The 16,152-nt window shown below is 41.3% G+C and overlaps 1 protein-coding gene across 1 annotated transcript in view; it reads left to right on the plus strand.

Moving 5' to 3' along the window:
- The window catches only part of FNDC3B (fibronectin type III domain containing 3B), a 168,784-nt gene that overhangs the window by 141,494 nt on the left and 11,138 nt on the right, over positions 1-16,152 (plus strand). Inside the window, exons 23-24 of the mRNA XM_010572900.1 lie at positions 12,089-12,255; positions 15,569-15,696. Of these exons, the coding sequence (XP_010571202.1) occupies positions 12,089-12,255; positions 15,569-15,696 (295 nt within the window). The remainder of the gene's footprint in view (positions 1-12,088; positions 12,256-15,568; positions 15,697-16,152) is intronic.

A 16,152-nucleotide genomic window follows, 5' to 3' on the forward strand; every position in this document is an offset into this window, starting at 1 on the left:
AGCATGTGATCGAGCCAGCTCTAAAGAAACATCCAGCAGGCTTCTTTTGTTTGCTTTCACGTAGCACTGCAGGTAGGATGGTGAAGAACTATAAATTGTTTTAAACCTCTTTTTATGTCGGAGAAAATAGTAAGTTTCCTTGTAAGAATAAAATACGTTATGTTACCTGGCAGCACAGAAGGAAAGCTTTTTCCCCTTTGCTTTTGCACAAGGCTTTAGCAGAATCCTGTGCTTTTGCACAAACTTTTCCCACTGCAAATGGTCTCTTAACAGCTGTTAATTAGGAGGAATTTGAACTTGTTTCTCTGCTAGGCCTTCTTAGCTTTGAATTTGGCTTATAGTCTGCATGAGCTCCCAAAGAAGCAGAGGAACTACTCATCTACGCTGCACTGTCTCCTCCTGCTTGAACGGAGTCCTTGCATGAAATGGCTTCCTTCGGTGGTTGGACTTGTAGCATTAGTACAGAAAATACCTAAAATGAGCCCTCTGGCTGATGAAGTGCATACCAGCGTGGGCACCGCAGAGGAACAGAATGGGTGCACTGTTGTCTGTTGCCCCGTGCTGTGTTTGAGAACAGTTGGAGCTGGCAGGCCGTGGCAGTAAGATTTATTTATTTGTTCCCTATCTGACAGTCCCTTTTTGCTCCCCATTGTGTGCATCGATCACAATGAGAGATATAACTGAAAGGATACAGCGGCGGAGTTCTGTACGTTCAGGAGAGCTATCATTCCTAACGAACAGAGAATGACAGCCCACCCATGAACTGGTAGAAACAGCAGTTAGTTACAGAGGTGGGAGTCCTTTGTTCGGTCATTCCCATAAAATAAACCCCATCGTGAGAGAGGGGTTACTCACTCGTGTACGATTGTGAAAAATATTGGAATATGGTTCTTTGAGCGTCGCTGGCCTCTTTAATTGCGCAGTGCTTTAACAGGAAGGTAAATTGTGGACAGCTAATGGAATAATTAAATAGAATAGAGTATTTGAGTTGGAGGGGACCTACAATGATCATCTAGTCCAACTGCTTGACCAATTCAGGGCTGACCAAAAGCTAAAACATGTTATTAAGGGTGTTGCCCATATGCCTCTTAAGCACTGACAAGCTTGGGGCATCGTCCGCCTCTCTAGGTGACACCAAAAAAATGACACCAAATAAATGATCTAGAAGGATGTTTTGGAGTCATGTATGGTTTGAAAGGGTTGTAGGAAGGTTCCACCGTGTCCCCGCTGTTGAGAGAAGAGATAGCACCTGATGCAGGGGAAGAGGCTGTGGTGTAAACGTGGATAACTCAAAATTGACCTCTGTCATATCTTTAGTCTTTCAGGAGATAATTGTTACTGTATTCCCCGAGACATCTGAAATGACTTTTAACAGCTTTATATTGAAATCCTTCAACGCAGTATTACAATTTTCCCCTCTTCAGTGAATCTGAGCGTGCAGTTTGCTTACTGCAACATGGCTTACTGATGAGGTTTAAAATAGGAGTTAGCTTTAAAATGCTGTTGAAGCAGTTTCACAAACAGAAATACAAAGATGAGCAAATTCTTTTAAAAAAAGGGAATTGTCATTAAGTCAAATTCTGACCCTGATAGCTTTAATGGCCTTCTTGTAAAGATTGAGCTCTGGTTTTATGCAGTGATAGTTAGCCAGTGCTCCTGAATGCATCCTAGTCATTAAGAATTGTTTTTAAATTTTCCATGCTGTAATGAGGTATAACAGGCCTGTTGTTGGAGACTAAATGTTTCATTGATTGCAAGACCTGTGAAACAAAATACTTGGAAATCTCCTGACACTGATTAATGTAGGGTCTTGAGAAGGTGTGCACATCAGAAATGTACCTGCTTTAGCTCTTATTTGCTCTTCAGTGTGTGACATTTGGGAAGATCAAATTAGCATCTCTTGTCCTTTCAATTATGTGTAGCATTAAGTGGAAATGAAGAAAAATCTGTTTCTAGAAAGCACAGTACATGGGAAAGTTTGTTGAGGGTAGCTGACCTATATGTAGAGAGGATTATAAAATTTCTTTCTTTTTTCAATAAACTATCAGTTGTGACTTCATATCCTAACTAGTGATTTCAAGAAAATCATGTTAATCAAGTTGCACTGTTTTCCGGAATACTGTGGATTTTTCCTCTCCAAGTGAAACAAATGAACCTAATTATAGTAATGCTTTTGATTTTTTTTTTTCCCCCCCCTATACTGGTAATTAGTCTTTAGTTGTTCCTACAACTAATTATACCTCTTAGTGTCTTAAAATGCTTACAATATCCAGTCTGAAAGAGAGAATTAGCAAGTACGTTATTTGTGGGTCATTTATCAGTTGCTTGTGTTTCTTAGATGAATGTATGTTGCAGTTGAGATGAATTCTGTGATTTTTCTATATATACAGAATCCAAATAAAAATATGTATAATTATATTTTAAGGGAGAATCATTGGTAAGGTTGGCTAAGAAGCAACCTAAAGATATTATTTAAAAATACCATTGACAATTCTTAGTAAGCCTGCTTTTGTAAGTGAATTGTAAGAGATGGTGTTTACTGGCATGCTAAACTGTAATTGCTTTTGTTACGGTTATTTACTGAATAAATGAGTTATGACCCCGTATCGCTGGGTAAACAGTAGTAGTATTTCCTTTTCATATCATGTGAAAGATTATTTATGTGAGTATTAAACTGTTTTAAAATACTTTGCTAAACTGTACCTGTATGCCATTTAAGGAGATATTATTCTTCAATATAAATGAAAAATTGATCACGAAATAGAACTTGCCTAACGACGATAAATACTAATTGGGCACAGTCATTGTGCACACACTGTTTTTCTGGTTAGGATATGAATGTCCCAAAGGCCGTAGCCACACATCAGCATAGTCCTAGAAATTTCTAGCAACTCCAAGGAAGGAATAACATTTGTAACCAAATTACATCACCACCGTGAGGTGAATATTTATTTCGGGAGGCATCACCCCTCGCATTCCTCGTCCCAGAAGTGCCTGTTATCACGGTGCAGGCAGCAGAGGACATCGAGCTGTATGCTTGGCAGACTCTCAGTCGCCTTTCAGTAGGTCGGGTTGTCTTTCCTCGCTCCCGTTCGGTAGGTTGGGAACAGAGCCTTTGGAGCCTGGCTATGAACAGGGCACGCGCGAGAGTTTTTCCCGGTATCCGAGGGAGATGTATTGTCTCATCTGTTTGAGTGCCTGCTGACCCAGATGTTAGTGATGCTCCTGGTAGTACTGTCTTTTTCAATTGTGTGCTAAGCTATTTCACTCTTTACAGAAAGCCTATAAGAAGGAGAGAAAAGTATATTATAAAAATCTATGCCAATATTTTCCCAAGGTGAGATGAACCAAAACACACTTGTCGGGAGGTGGTTTCCAAGGAAAATGAAAACGTGATTTGAACAGTAAATAGTAAAGCCAGGGCAGAGATGCGGATGGGCTCGTTTTTTCTGCAGAAAGGTTCAGTTTTATGAAGCTCCTAGCTGTTCCAGTGATTCTCCCACTCTTCTGTTCTCTTCACCTGGTGGTGCTGGAAACCTTTTCTCCCCACACATGCTGAAGTTGTATATAGCAGAAGAAATCGTTTTCCCTTTTTTCTATCCCAGTTTTCTGTGACCTAGTTACTCCTTGAAGAAGTATAACAAACAGCAGAGAATGCACAAACGAAATGGAGACCGTCTGTCGCAGTGTCCAGGGCAGTTTCCCTGGCTGTAGAGGTGGAATATTGTATCTGATGGTTTGGTCTAAGCAGCAGTCTTTGCGGAACGGTTAGCGTCAAGTACACCTCTGTGTTAGGAAGCGGTCATATGTATGAACCTCGACACCTATGTTTGCTCTGCATTAACTTGAAGGAAGGTAGAAGAGAAACACAGGGAGATAAATTGCTAAACATGCTGCCTTTTCCTGATGACTAGCATAATCATTATCTGGTTACTGCGAGTTTCAAGCAGCCTAATTAAAAAATTGTTTACGCTCATGATTTGATCAAGACGATTTACACCCATTTTAGCAGCAATTACTGATATGTTTCAGGCCTAGTGGCTTGTGAAATTCTATTAAAATATAAAATCAGATACATTAACATATCCTTGCAAAAACCTGCAGGAAAAATCATTTTCATATTGGGTAAAACAATGATGAAAGGAAATTAAGAATGAGCGCAAAGACATTATGGCATGCTACAGTTTACTCTGCAAGCCTGGCTAAATAGAAAGTTAACATTCAAGAAAAGTCTTTCAGGTAGTCTGTCTTCGCTTCATATTATTGCATGGTGTAGATGAGTGTTGCTATTGACAGTACTGATATTTCTGTTAAGAGGGTTCTGGTCAGATACTTGGGGCTTTGCAGTAAGTGCTGTGCAGATGAAAAAGAGGAGGAAGAACTGAAGAGGAAGTATAAAAAGCTTAACTTGTTTAATGCATTTCAGCTTTGTTCCTAGAAATAGGAGTAAAACATTTTTAGTAGATATATGAGTTCACTGTGTGTGCGTCGTCTTTTGCGACAAAGTGTGAGAATACTGTGTTAAATGTTTGAGACGAGATGTTTCAGCTATTAGGAGTCTACTGAGACACAGAATTAGATGCTGTTCCGTAAGTATTTTCAAAGAATCCCTGGTTTGGTGGGAAATTTAGTAGTTAACTACATAGAAACACAGTGGACCAATTTTCTCTTCTATTTTGATCAGTGTACATCTGCCGGTGCTTCACACTTCATGGGTGTAACTAAATATTCCAGGTGGCAGATCATAAATAAGAGCAGCATCTGGACCAAAGATTGTCACTGTAATAAAAGCTATTTTCTGCACATCTCTAACAACTTCATAAGAAAAATAACGCCTTAATCGGAGTAATGACTGTTTAATATCTAAAGGGGTAATGGGGTTCAGCTCAGAGCAGCGGGATCACGTTGGCCAGTTTTCCAAGAGCACTTCTATAGGTTCCAAGTGAAGTTGGTAAACTAGAGACTATGCTTGGCTTCCTTAGCGAGCTTTGCCAAAACATATTACTGAGACTGTCATGTCAGTAAATAGTTGCGAACACGATGTGCTGAATGAGTTTCATTTTAAGGTTCATAGACACTGTTAGCTGCTGCTACACTAGGATGGTGGATTGTAGTGCTGCATGAGGAAGATAAAAATGCATAGGGCTGTCAGAGCATTAGTTTGCTATTGCTGAACTGTGTTTTGTTCTCTTGGTTTTAGCTTTAAGCCCACTCTTATTCATATCTACTGTTAATTATTAACACATTGCCATTGCAAGCCATGGTATTGGTAGCTGCCTAGTAATCTAGTTCTCCCTGACTGTATAGTTTCAACAGGCCATTGGATGCTTTCCTTAATTTCTCCCAGATCTTTCATTCAAACACTGTTAATTCACACTAAGTTGTGCTCAGTATTGTCCTTCCTATCTGTTCCTTGGCCCCTGATGTGGCTGCGCACAGGAATCAGCTGTCAGGCACTTTGCTGATCTGTCTTCCATTCCTCCTGAATGTACCCAGAAGCTCCTTCCAAAACAGTAATTTTTCTTACTATGGGGGAGCTTCGGTAGGTTAAGGCATCTCCATTTTCAATAATTCCAGACATCTGACAAGTGACTATCTGTGGTAAATACGGATTACGTGCTCAAATCCATCAGCAGATGAAAGATGATCTAGTAGAAGCAAGCTAAAAATCAATTTTTGGCTGCAAGTACTCTTTGTCTAGCCTGCAGATGTGCTAGGTAATTATGCGAAGAAAACAAAATTCTTCCTATTTGACTGTTATCACTTGTCTTCCTGCCTTTTTCCTCTCTTTGCTTAGTTTTGCTTTTCTAAGTATGAGGAAGGAAAAGTTGCCTCCTTCAGTGGGGCTTGTTGTTATTACTTATTATGCCTGTAAACAAAAAATATATTGACAGTGCATTGTGGAGGTTGGTTTCTAAACGTATTATGAGCAAGAATACATGATAAGCTTTCGAAAAGGTGTCTTCTAGAAAGTAGATCTTCATCCGGAGGCACCAAGACATCCTGTCTGGTCCACACCTCATGTTAGGACTGGAAGTCAGGGTTGGGGGAGGTTGTGGGAGCACAAAACTCTTTTGGGAACCCCTGCCCAGGTGTTTGCCTTCCCTCGGTACCTACCTGCAAAGGGAGATGCCAAAGAGTGGCTTGGAAAGGTGTCTCAAAGCTGAAAAGATTGGGTCAGCCTGGTACTGGTTACAGGAGCACTGATGGATGTGGGGATGAGGGATGCTGCAGATGTCAAGCTCTTCTCTTTGAGCTGAACATTTTAAAATACAGAAGAAATGAAAAAAATTGTGCATTGACTTTACTCCTGTATCTCTGAACCAGATGTTTCTGTTTTGAAGCTTTGCTTCCCTTGGTGCCACCTCGTAATACAGGGAGCTGCTGGTGGGGAGAGAAAATCACCTAAGTCAGTGAGTGTTTGATAATGTTCTTTAAACAAAATAGAGGAATAGTCTAAGAAAGTAGGTAGGGGCTATAATTATGCACATAACAGGGATGTTGCGATAATAATGTTAAAAGAGCTGTTGGTTTGTGAAATTCATGTACTTTAGTTTCTAATTATGCAGTTACCCACGTATGCTGAATGAAGCCTCAGGTCGCCAGGTCAGACCAGTGCTGTATTAATGATTTCTCTCTAGCCAAATTTGTGGCAGATGACCATGTTTTTCTGGGAGGCAGTAACAGAATCAGTCAGATGGCTATTTCAGCCTTTGTACCTTGGTTCAAGATTGCTGTCTTTAGTGCTGTACAGCAGATTTTCTTTCAAATTAAATTGTTGTAAGGACAAACGGGTTACTAAAATATAAACAAAACCCGAGAGTTTGAAAGGGAACCTGCTGATTAAAATGTGCTGAGAACTAATGAGCAGGGGTAGAGCAAGTACATTCATATTCCTCTGCTTGACTGGAAGTGACTAAAGTGGAGGAAACAAAATAGCTGCAACATGTAAAACATTTCCAAGAAGATCTTCACTGAGAATAAAAAGGTATTGATGAAAAACTAACAGCAGTGGTGTCTCCCAAACAATCATTCTAGGACACTGTGTTCTCTCCCCTCCATTGTGTGTAGGTAAATTAATAATCCGTGACTGACATGAGAATGTTTGGGAAGGGGAGAACTGGGATTGCTCGAGTGAGAAGAGAGGGAAGTAGCCTCTGGGGAGTGTCTCCATCCCTGGAGAAAGTTGCTTTCTTTTCAGTTTCTGCTGTTAATTTAGTGGAGAGGAGAGACAACGCTGCAGCACATTAAATTTGAATAATGCAGATTTACTTGTGGATGGTGAAAACTTCAAAAGAAATAATAATGCAACTGTGTTAAGAACGCTATTAACCCACAGAGGTAGTCTTTTTTCAAAGACAGGGTACCGGTTTAAGGTATGTACCCTACTGTCTTTTAAATTCAACTGGGCAAATCTCTGAGAATTGAAAATTTCTTGGTGCTTATTTAGCACACCTCAGGGAATTATGTGAAAGCAGGTAGAGGTTAGAGAATGAACACATCTTGGCTAAGACACTTGAGCATGTTTTGTGGTTTGGTTTTGTCTGTCTTGGAAGAGTGATGAAATAAATCAAAGTGTAAACACTTTTTCAACATTGCAGCTAAAGGTGTATCCATTTGATTGAAGGGACAAGAAGTGGCAGTTTGTCAAGCTGCAGTATTTCATTCGTGTTCAATCGTGGGCCCATCCCTCAGCTCCAGCCTAGCGACTGGGACTTAGCACATTCAATTTATGAATGATGTAAAGCTCCGTTAGATAAGTGGGATGTAGAAAAAAACTCCACCTCCCCAGTGTAGTTCAGCTCTCACCCTGAAAAGCCAGAAAGATTTTTGATGGCTGTGCTTTGTTAATGACCATGCTTATGGCATCCCACAGCATCCGAGAAGGAAAACTCATTGTCCGTGTTCAGAGGGAGAACTGAGTAGAGGCTGGAAGAAGCTGTGAAGGAGATAGAGAGCATGGGAGCTTTTCCATATGCAGATTAAGTCAACTTTTAAATGAGTAAGTGATGAAGTCCTTGCAAACAAGCTCAAAGCTGGCTTGTTTTTAAGAAAAAGTACGGAACAGGGCCTGGACACGTGGGCAGGACACAGGGCACAGTGGACAATGTCAGGCTTGCCAAGAAGGCAAAGATATATGGAGCTCACATTTAAATGTGCTTTTAAAGTAAGATTTAAAGAATGAACTTGCAATAATATGAACAAATTATCTTACTTTAGACGATTTTTAATGTATGCAGCCATTACAGTAGCAACGTGTAATCACGCTGATTGATTCAACTTCAAGTTCACTGCGATCCTTCAGCAGAAGGCCTGGGAGACTGAAAAAAGATTGTAGGATATATTGCTCCAAGTCTGTAGCCATCTATGTAAAATAACTGCACTATTCTTAAAAATAACAGAAGTAATTCTCGAGGACTACGAAGTACCTGCTTTAGATGTGAGCAAAACACTTCATTATTAACAAAAAATCACTGGTATTTTGAAGTTAAAATGTTTCATCTTCCTTATGTTTCTTACATCATGATCTGCATCTTCAAACACAATTACAAAGCATTATTGTCATAGTAAAGCCTAACAACAACTGAATTTTATTGACTTAGTAATCAGCCTTTGTGCTTCCAGAATGGGAAGGCCTCTTTCTTCAAACATGGTTGAATCTCAGAAGTGTGTTTCCATTACAATCTTGCGTATTGAACATGAATGCAAGCTTTTCTGTAATGGTTTTTGCTTTCATTACAGATTTTTTTTGAGATGGAGAAGTGAAAAGGGGTGGAGATGGAAACCAAATGGCATTATTAGTCCAGTTCCCAAAAGACAGGAGGAACTCAAGTGTTTTGCCAGATCACTTGTTCAGTGTTGTGAAACCTTAATCATATTCAGAAGGTGAAAGGGCACTTCAGGACTAAGTCACTGGTATTTGCTATATAAATGGTCCCCCACAACACCCTTCTCTCTGAATTGGAGAGATATGAATTTGATGGGTGGACTGTTCGGTGGATGAGGATGTGGTGGGACGGTCACATCCAGAGGGTAGTGGTCAACAGCTCAATGTCCAGCTGGAGATCGGTGACAAGTGGTGTCCCTCAGGGGTCCGTATTGGGACCAGCGCTGTTTAACATCTTCATCAGTGACATAGGCAGTGGGATCGAGTGCACCCTCAGCAAGTTTGCAGACAACACCAAGCTGAGTGCTGTGGTTGATGCTCCTGAGGGACGGGATGGCATCCAGAGGGACCTGGACAAGCTCGAGAGGTGGGCCCTTGTGAACCTCATGAGGTTCTATGAGGCCAAGTGCGAGGTCCTGCACCCGGGTCGGGGCAACCGTCAGTATCAATACAGGCTGGGGGATGAAGGGATTGGGAGCAGCTCTGCGGAGAAGGACTTGGGGGTGCTGGTGGGTGAAAAGCTGGACATGAGCCAGCAATGTGCACTCGCAGCCCAGAAGGCCAACAGTAACCTGGGCTGCATGAGAAGAATTGCGGCCAGCAGGTCGAGGGAGGGGATTCTGCCCCTCTGCTCCGCTCTGGTGAGACCCCCCTGCAGTTCTGCGTCCAGCTCTGGGGTCCTTGGCGCAGGACAGACATGGACCTGTTGGAGTGGGTCCAGAGGAGGGGCACGAAAATGGTCAGAGGGTTGGAACACCTATCCTATGAAGAGAGGCTGAGAGAGTTGGGTGGCTCAGCCTGGAGAAGAGAAGGCTCCAGGGAGACCTTATTGCAGCCTTTTGGGACTTAAAGGGGCCTTATGAGAAAGATGGGGACAGACTTTTTAGCAGGGCCTGTAGCGATAGGACAAGGGGTAATGGTTTTAAACTAAAAGAGGGTAGATTTAGATGAGATATAAGGAAGAAATGTTTTACGATGAGGGTGGTGAAACACTGGAACAGGTTGCCCAGAGAGGTGGTCGATGCCCCATCCCTGGAAACATTCAAAGTCAGGTTGGACGGGGCTCTGAGCAACCTGGTCGAGTTGAAGATGTTCCTGCCCATTGCAGGGGTGTTGGACTAGATGACTGTTAACGGTCCTTTCCAACTCAAACTATTCCATGATTCTATTCTATGATTCTAAATATGTCTAGCAAGTGTACTGTAAGCCCAAACTGGGGTGTGGGTATGCTTGTGTGGTAGCTGGTAAGGTATGTTTATCCTCCCTTGCTTACCTAGCTCCACGGACGATTACAAAGAGGGCATTAGTCTATAATACTGCATTGCATCTTTTTTGCTATCTGTTGCCCTTGGATCGGGGTCAGAGATAAGTGTCAGCACTTCTGTGAGTACTGCAGTGGTTTCTGAGCCAGCTGTCTGATTGAGCTACAAGCAGTAGAGAGGGAGAGACAGAGTTGTCTTGTCTTTTCAGTCTTATTGCTGTCCTAAATACGTGTGCTTTGTTCATCATGCAGTGAATCCCAAGAAATTTTGTTCCATGAGAACACATCTGTGGCAGTCTTTCGGAACGTGCCATAGCTGCTTATGTGAGCTTCAAAAATGTGGGCTAGCAGGCAGTCCTTAGAACTGTGTAAGCATAAGGTTGAAAAACAAAAAAAAATTCTTTGGAAATTGGCTCTAAAATCACCTCTTAAAAACTTGTGGCACAGATCTTTGATTTCCAATCAAGGTGAGGCGCTCACTAAAACTCAGCGGGGGTAGTCAATCACATTAGTTCTCAGAGTACATTTCCAGCAATTTAAATTACCTGAACATTTCTTTTTATTACAGATGATTCTTGATCTCTCTGTTTGTACTTCTGTGGTTTTCAATCATAATGTAATATGAATTGATTTCTGCCCCTGAGAGCTAATGACAGACCCAGTTTCTTTGAAATGCTCAAATTGGTTATACTGTGTATCTCATGCAAAGTCAAAGGATAAAGCTAGCACCTAGATAGGGAGTTCAAAACCAAATCTCTTTGTTGGCTTTCCAGTGATTTAAAATCTGCTGAAATGGTTAAGATATTTGAATAAGTGTACTAAATCATAAAAAAAACTATGTGATCCGGTGCGGTGAATTTTATGTTCTCCAGATTCAGGACTATTGCCAGTAAGACCTTGTTCCCCAGTGGAGGCTGAGCAGATTGATGCAAGATGCTGGGTGCTTCCTATTTATTTACCCTCATCCCCATTCCGCTCAGCACCCAGGGGGTCAGGATCTTAGGTAGAAATTGCTGGCTAACATATGACTATTGCTGAAAAGCATTTATCTGACAGAGCAATTGGAAATAGAAGTCAGGTTCTCTCTAGCAGCTGTACTTTTTTTTTTTTTTTTTGTCTTGGTAAGATTAAGTGACAATGATTTTGTTCTGCATTACATTGTTGGACAAGTTTGTGTGTGCTGATGTTTGGTCTTGTCAGTGGAAGTATTTTGGAAGTCACTTCCATAGTGTCATGTCTTTTTCTTCTTCTCCTCAGCCTGCTCTCTAGCAGAGCTGTCAGTACGGGCGTCCCCCAGAGCTCCTAAGCTGGCGTCCTTTTCCATCTTCCATATCCCTCCCGCTATACTCATGCTTCCCCCGTGCCTTTTCGTTCCTAGACCACCACGTGTTTTCTCTGAATCTGTTTCTGTCTCTGCTGTTTGGCTGTCTTCAGTCTGTGAACTCTTCAAAACTGAGAAGTATGAAATATATTACACATGTATTACGCAATCTATATGTTCTGATTTAAACAGAATTACTCTGGCTTAAGACGGCACAGATGAGTGTAAGATGTGGTCTTTGGGTCTTAATGTGCGAATAAAGTCCAAATTAAGCAAGAAGAGATTCAAAGTATTAATCTTGTTTTAAACGTACTTCTAAACCAGCAGCACCCTTGGTGTATTGTAGCAGAACACAGGTTGAATCTCTCCTGATCACTGGGTGGCAGGGGATGCATTGACAGATGTTTTTCCTGATAATTCACGTAATCATTTTGCAAGGTAAGTATTAGTTGCAAAAGGGACAATGAACTTCTGATTTCCCTAACCTACTAATCATTGTTAGTGCGTTAATAACATGCCATTTTTATACTTGCCTTTAACAGCTCTGCAAAGCTCTCTGTGCCAGAAATGGCAGTGCCACTCCAGTGTAATTACATGTTCTCATTTTCATTGTTTCCAGGTTTATACCGATTTATAGGGGACCAAGTCATACATACAAGATACAAAGGCTGACAGAATCCACTTGTTACTCGTTCAGAATACAGGCGGTCAATGATGCTGGGGAGGGACCTTTCTCAGAAATATGTACCTTCTGCACAACTAAGTCAGTCCCACCTGCAATCAAAGGTATGTAATAGATTTTTTTTTTTCCATATACATAAGTAACATGTAATTAAGTAATTGGTAAGTATGCAGTGAGTTTGTAAGGGTTAACATAAGTGAGCAATAATGTGAAAAATCAGTTTGTGCTGCTTGTATATTTCTGTGAATTGCGGAGTTACATTACGGTGGGAACCTAAATTATCACCAAAAAATTCATATAAACAATGTAAATGTTATACTAACCCCTGTTGTTATACATAAACTGTTGAAATGCTTCTGCTAACAATAATGTTTACCAGGGGATTGCTCTGGATTACCGCAGCGCTTCTATAAGGGATGTAACAGCTGTAGTAGATATGTATACATACCAACTTAAGCATTAGTAAAGTTTAATGTTGTTTTTAGTAGTGTAGGTGATGTTCAGCATACAACTTCAGAGTTTATTTTTCCTTTAATATATAAAATTAATTACAATATTTCACATATATAAAGCATTAGATTTAGAACTCGCTTAGCATGTGTTCCACTAGAAAAACAAAAGGCCTAATTAAATGAAGTTTTATAGTGAAACATCTTTTACTGAGTGTAGATTTTGGCCTAAGTAATTTTGCTTCTTCTTTCCAAGGAGAACTACTACAAAGGCAGGGGATTCACTATATTGTCTGTCCGATAAACTGAGCTGAAATCAGATGCACCTTTTTTTTCCTGTGTGCTTAAAACTCCTTTGTCACGCAGTACCACTTACTGTGAGAAACAGCAACTGTTAGTTTTTCAGAGAGGTTTCATTTGCTCTGCTATGCTTAAAATCTGGCTGTGGTGATTTTGACACCGTTTGTAATCAAAGATTTAGAGAGGGGAGAACGCTGCCAGGGTGTAATTTCCCTGGTCCCTAGGTTAGCTGCTCTGAATCACCCCCAGGAAGAACAACGCTCAAACGCAGAGAGAACATTGAGAGACTGGCTTCACTACGCTAAAATCAGCATATGCGAGAATCCCACCTTCATTACCGCCTGGATATCCCCTGGGTTTTGGCATTTGCTTCAGTGCTCTTTCTGGAAGAAGATACCTGTATGTGTTTGATGGAAGGTTCAAGGGTAAATACACTTACCCAACAGCGAATTATCCTGATTCGCTCCGTTATGCAGTTGTAAGATCTGGTACCCAGCAAAGCGAAGGGAGCTCGTGCCAGATGAAGAGGGCTGGCGTAGGTGAGTGTAGGAGGGAGGGTGTGCTCACGGCTTTAGCATCCGCGAGTTGTCGGAGTGCCTGGGCGCAGGCGCGTGTCGCTCGCGGATGCTGAGCCCGTGTTGCCGTTGCTTCTCTTAGTTGCAGTAAGTGGGTAAAACTGGGACAGGGATGCCTGCATGCACTGTACTCCCATTTTCATTTTGTTGGATAGAAATCTGTTTTATTAAATTCAGGTCTCACCTAGGTTTTTTGTTTTGAACTCCCTGCCTGCCTATTTAGTTTCTGGTAAATATGACTCATACCCGCGACTGAATATCAAGCGGTTAAGATACCGTGCAAATACTGGGTCGTGTGTGGGCTGGAACCACAGGTACATGACAAAACACTGGCTGTAACAGAGAAAAGGGCACAAGAAAAACTGTGTAAGTGAACACTGCTGTGGGGAGGTAATGCTATAGGGAAAAGAGATCTGTTGAGTCAAAATCATGGTGTTGATTCCCTTCTGTGTTCAGAGCAATACAAAGGAGCGTATGTGATAAACTTAGTACGGGTTTTGATGTATCAGAAGCATATGTTTATTCTCCTGTAAAGTATCCTAATTACTCACTTAGTGATGCCGACCCTAAAATAGCATTATTGTTAATAGCAGTGTTTTGTAAGTGTCAGACAAAAATCTACGTGTATTGGGGTGAGGGATGGAAGGAGGAGGGAAAATAATTGAGAATGTTGCTGTCAGCCGAGATGAAGGCGTCTATTATTGGTCTCTCAACCCTGGCAGGTGTGCAGAGAGAAGCAAATGGATATTGATTACATTTGGATCTGCGTATGATTCATGTGTTCCCCTTGGGTGCTAACGAATTAGTCTGAAATTCATGTAATGTATGCGGCAGCATTTGTTTCTTTGATACACTCTCCTGTTGTCTGTTTTTGTAGGGTTGGGAATCTAGATTGCCTTTAACAAGCTCGTGTCCTTGCACGTGCACACATTAACCACTTGGTTAAGTGCTAGTGCTGTTGTTTCTCCCGGTTTCATTTTTTTTTTTTTTTATCATGCGCTTGCTTGCTCTGCCTGATCAAGAGGTTGGTGGACCCTGGATGCTGTCACAGTTGTTTTAATGCCTTCCAGTGGCAGATGCTTAGTTGTACATATGAACATGCTGCCTCTGTTAGTACTCTGCTCAGCTCACCTGCAAGCTTGCCGTCAGGCATAGTACAGCATCTTTTGGCTTTCAGCTGGTGAGGGGTCCTCTCCCAAGGACAGCAGCATTGTAACAGCTGACAAATTTAATTTCTCTAGAGTTCTAGTGAAAGCGCTACCCTAAGCCTGGCTAGAAGTAGCAGGTCTGATCATCTGAATGTGAGGCTCAGAATTAGATACCAGTCCAAGTCTTTAAAATTATGCTTGTACTTTTGCTTCCCAGGCTGGACTTAATCTCTAATACAGAAGATAATTTAGCTTCCATTCTCACATCCCTTCCCTCATTTTTCCTGAATGAAATGTTTTCTATTATTCCGCTCTTTCAACGATGTGTAGCATGGGAGGAATATGCAGGCGTCTCCACTGGTACAGGTGTTTGCTCAGGACTTCACGAAATTACTGCTTCTATTAGTGCCAGTGTAATTCACACCTTGGCTTCTGCTTTGAAAAGATCAGTGCACAGCATTGCAATTGAATTTTAAAAGTTCAAAGTTTTCTATCACGTCCACTCCCCCTTTCTAGCAGCTCGCACAGCTGACAGATGAGGGATGCTCTAACAGCTTACTGTCCTTCTGCAGAAGTGATCTGGGTCCTACAGTAAACTTCTTAGAAGCTTGTTAATCAGCTCTAAATTTCACCCAGTTTTCTGGTGGATAGTGTTTGTTATTGTTTAATACCACAAGAATCCTGAACTGCTTAATCAGGCAAGGCTGTCCTGAAATACATGAGACTTTTGAGTGACTTAGCAGTTTTACTTCTTTCATCCAGTGGTGATGGTAATTTGATTTTTTTGGCCACATAAATACAGTACAGACTATGTGCTACTAACCCTTGTGATGTCCCGAAGTTCTCTTTTTAAAATGTTTTCGTATATATCACACTACACGTAAAATGAGTAAGATTTCAACGCAGTTTGTATATTAAATGTTAACACATTTCATTTTATTGTAGCCCCTCGAGTGACACAGTTGGGAGGAAACGCCTGTGAAATTACCTGGGAAATGGTCCCACCCATGAAGGGAGATCCTGTTGGTTATGTTCTGCAGGTACTGGTTGGAAGAGAATCTGAATACAAGCAGGTAGGAAAATGGTCTCGTTTTAATATTGCTGAATGGATGACATAATGGAAATGTTTTTGAACATTCGCTGTGCTGCTTCGTTCTATTGTATTCAATTACACCCTATGGTGATGTGTCAGGTGAACTTTGGTAAAGGCTGAGTCAAAATTAAGGGCTGTAATAGGTTGTTTTCTCCCCTGAGGGAGTATATAGAACATCATTAGCTTACTGGAGCGATTTGCACTCTGTCCACAGTTAATCACTATTTCTAACTGAACTAACCTTTGAAAAGTTACAATTCTGTCCACCCGTGCTTTCTTCTGAAGTGGCTGGTGCTAACCGTTGTCTGAAGATGAGAAGATGAAGTAGGTAGATTATCTTCCTCGTTCACTAAGCCAATTCCAAGACCTTCCATCAAGGATTTCAGTCAAGGACACAACTTTTAATTGGTTTCTTCAGCCATCCCAGTCCTGTCTG

This window comes from Haliaeetus leucocephalus, unplaced genomic scaffold, assembly GCF_000737465.1.
Source record: "Haliaeetus leucocephalus isolate CR32 unplaced genomic scaffold, Haliaeetus_leucocephalus-4.0 Scaffold362, whole genome shotgun sequence".
Lineage (NCBI taxonomy): Eukaryota > Metazoa > Chordata > Aves > Accipitriformes > Accipitridae > Haliaeetus > Haliaeetus leucocephalus.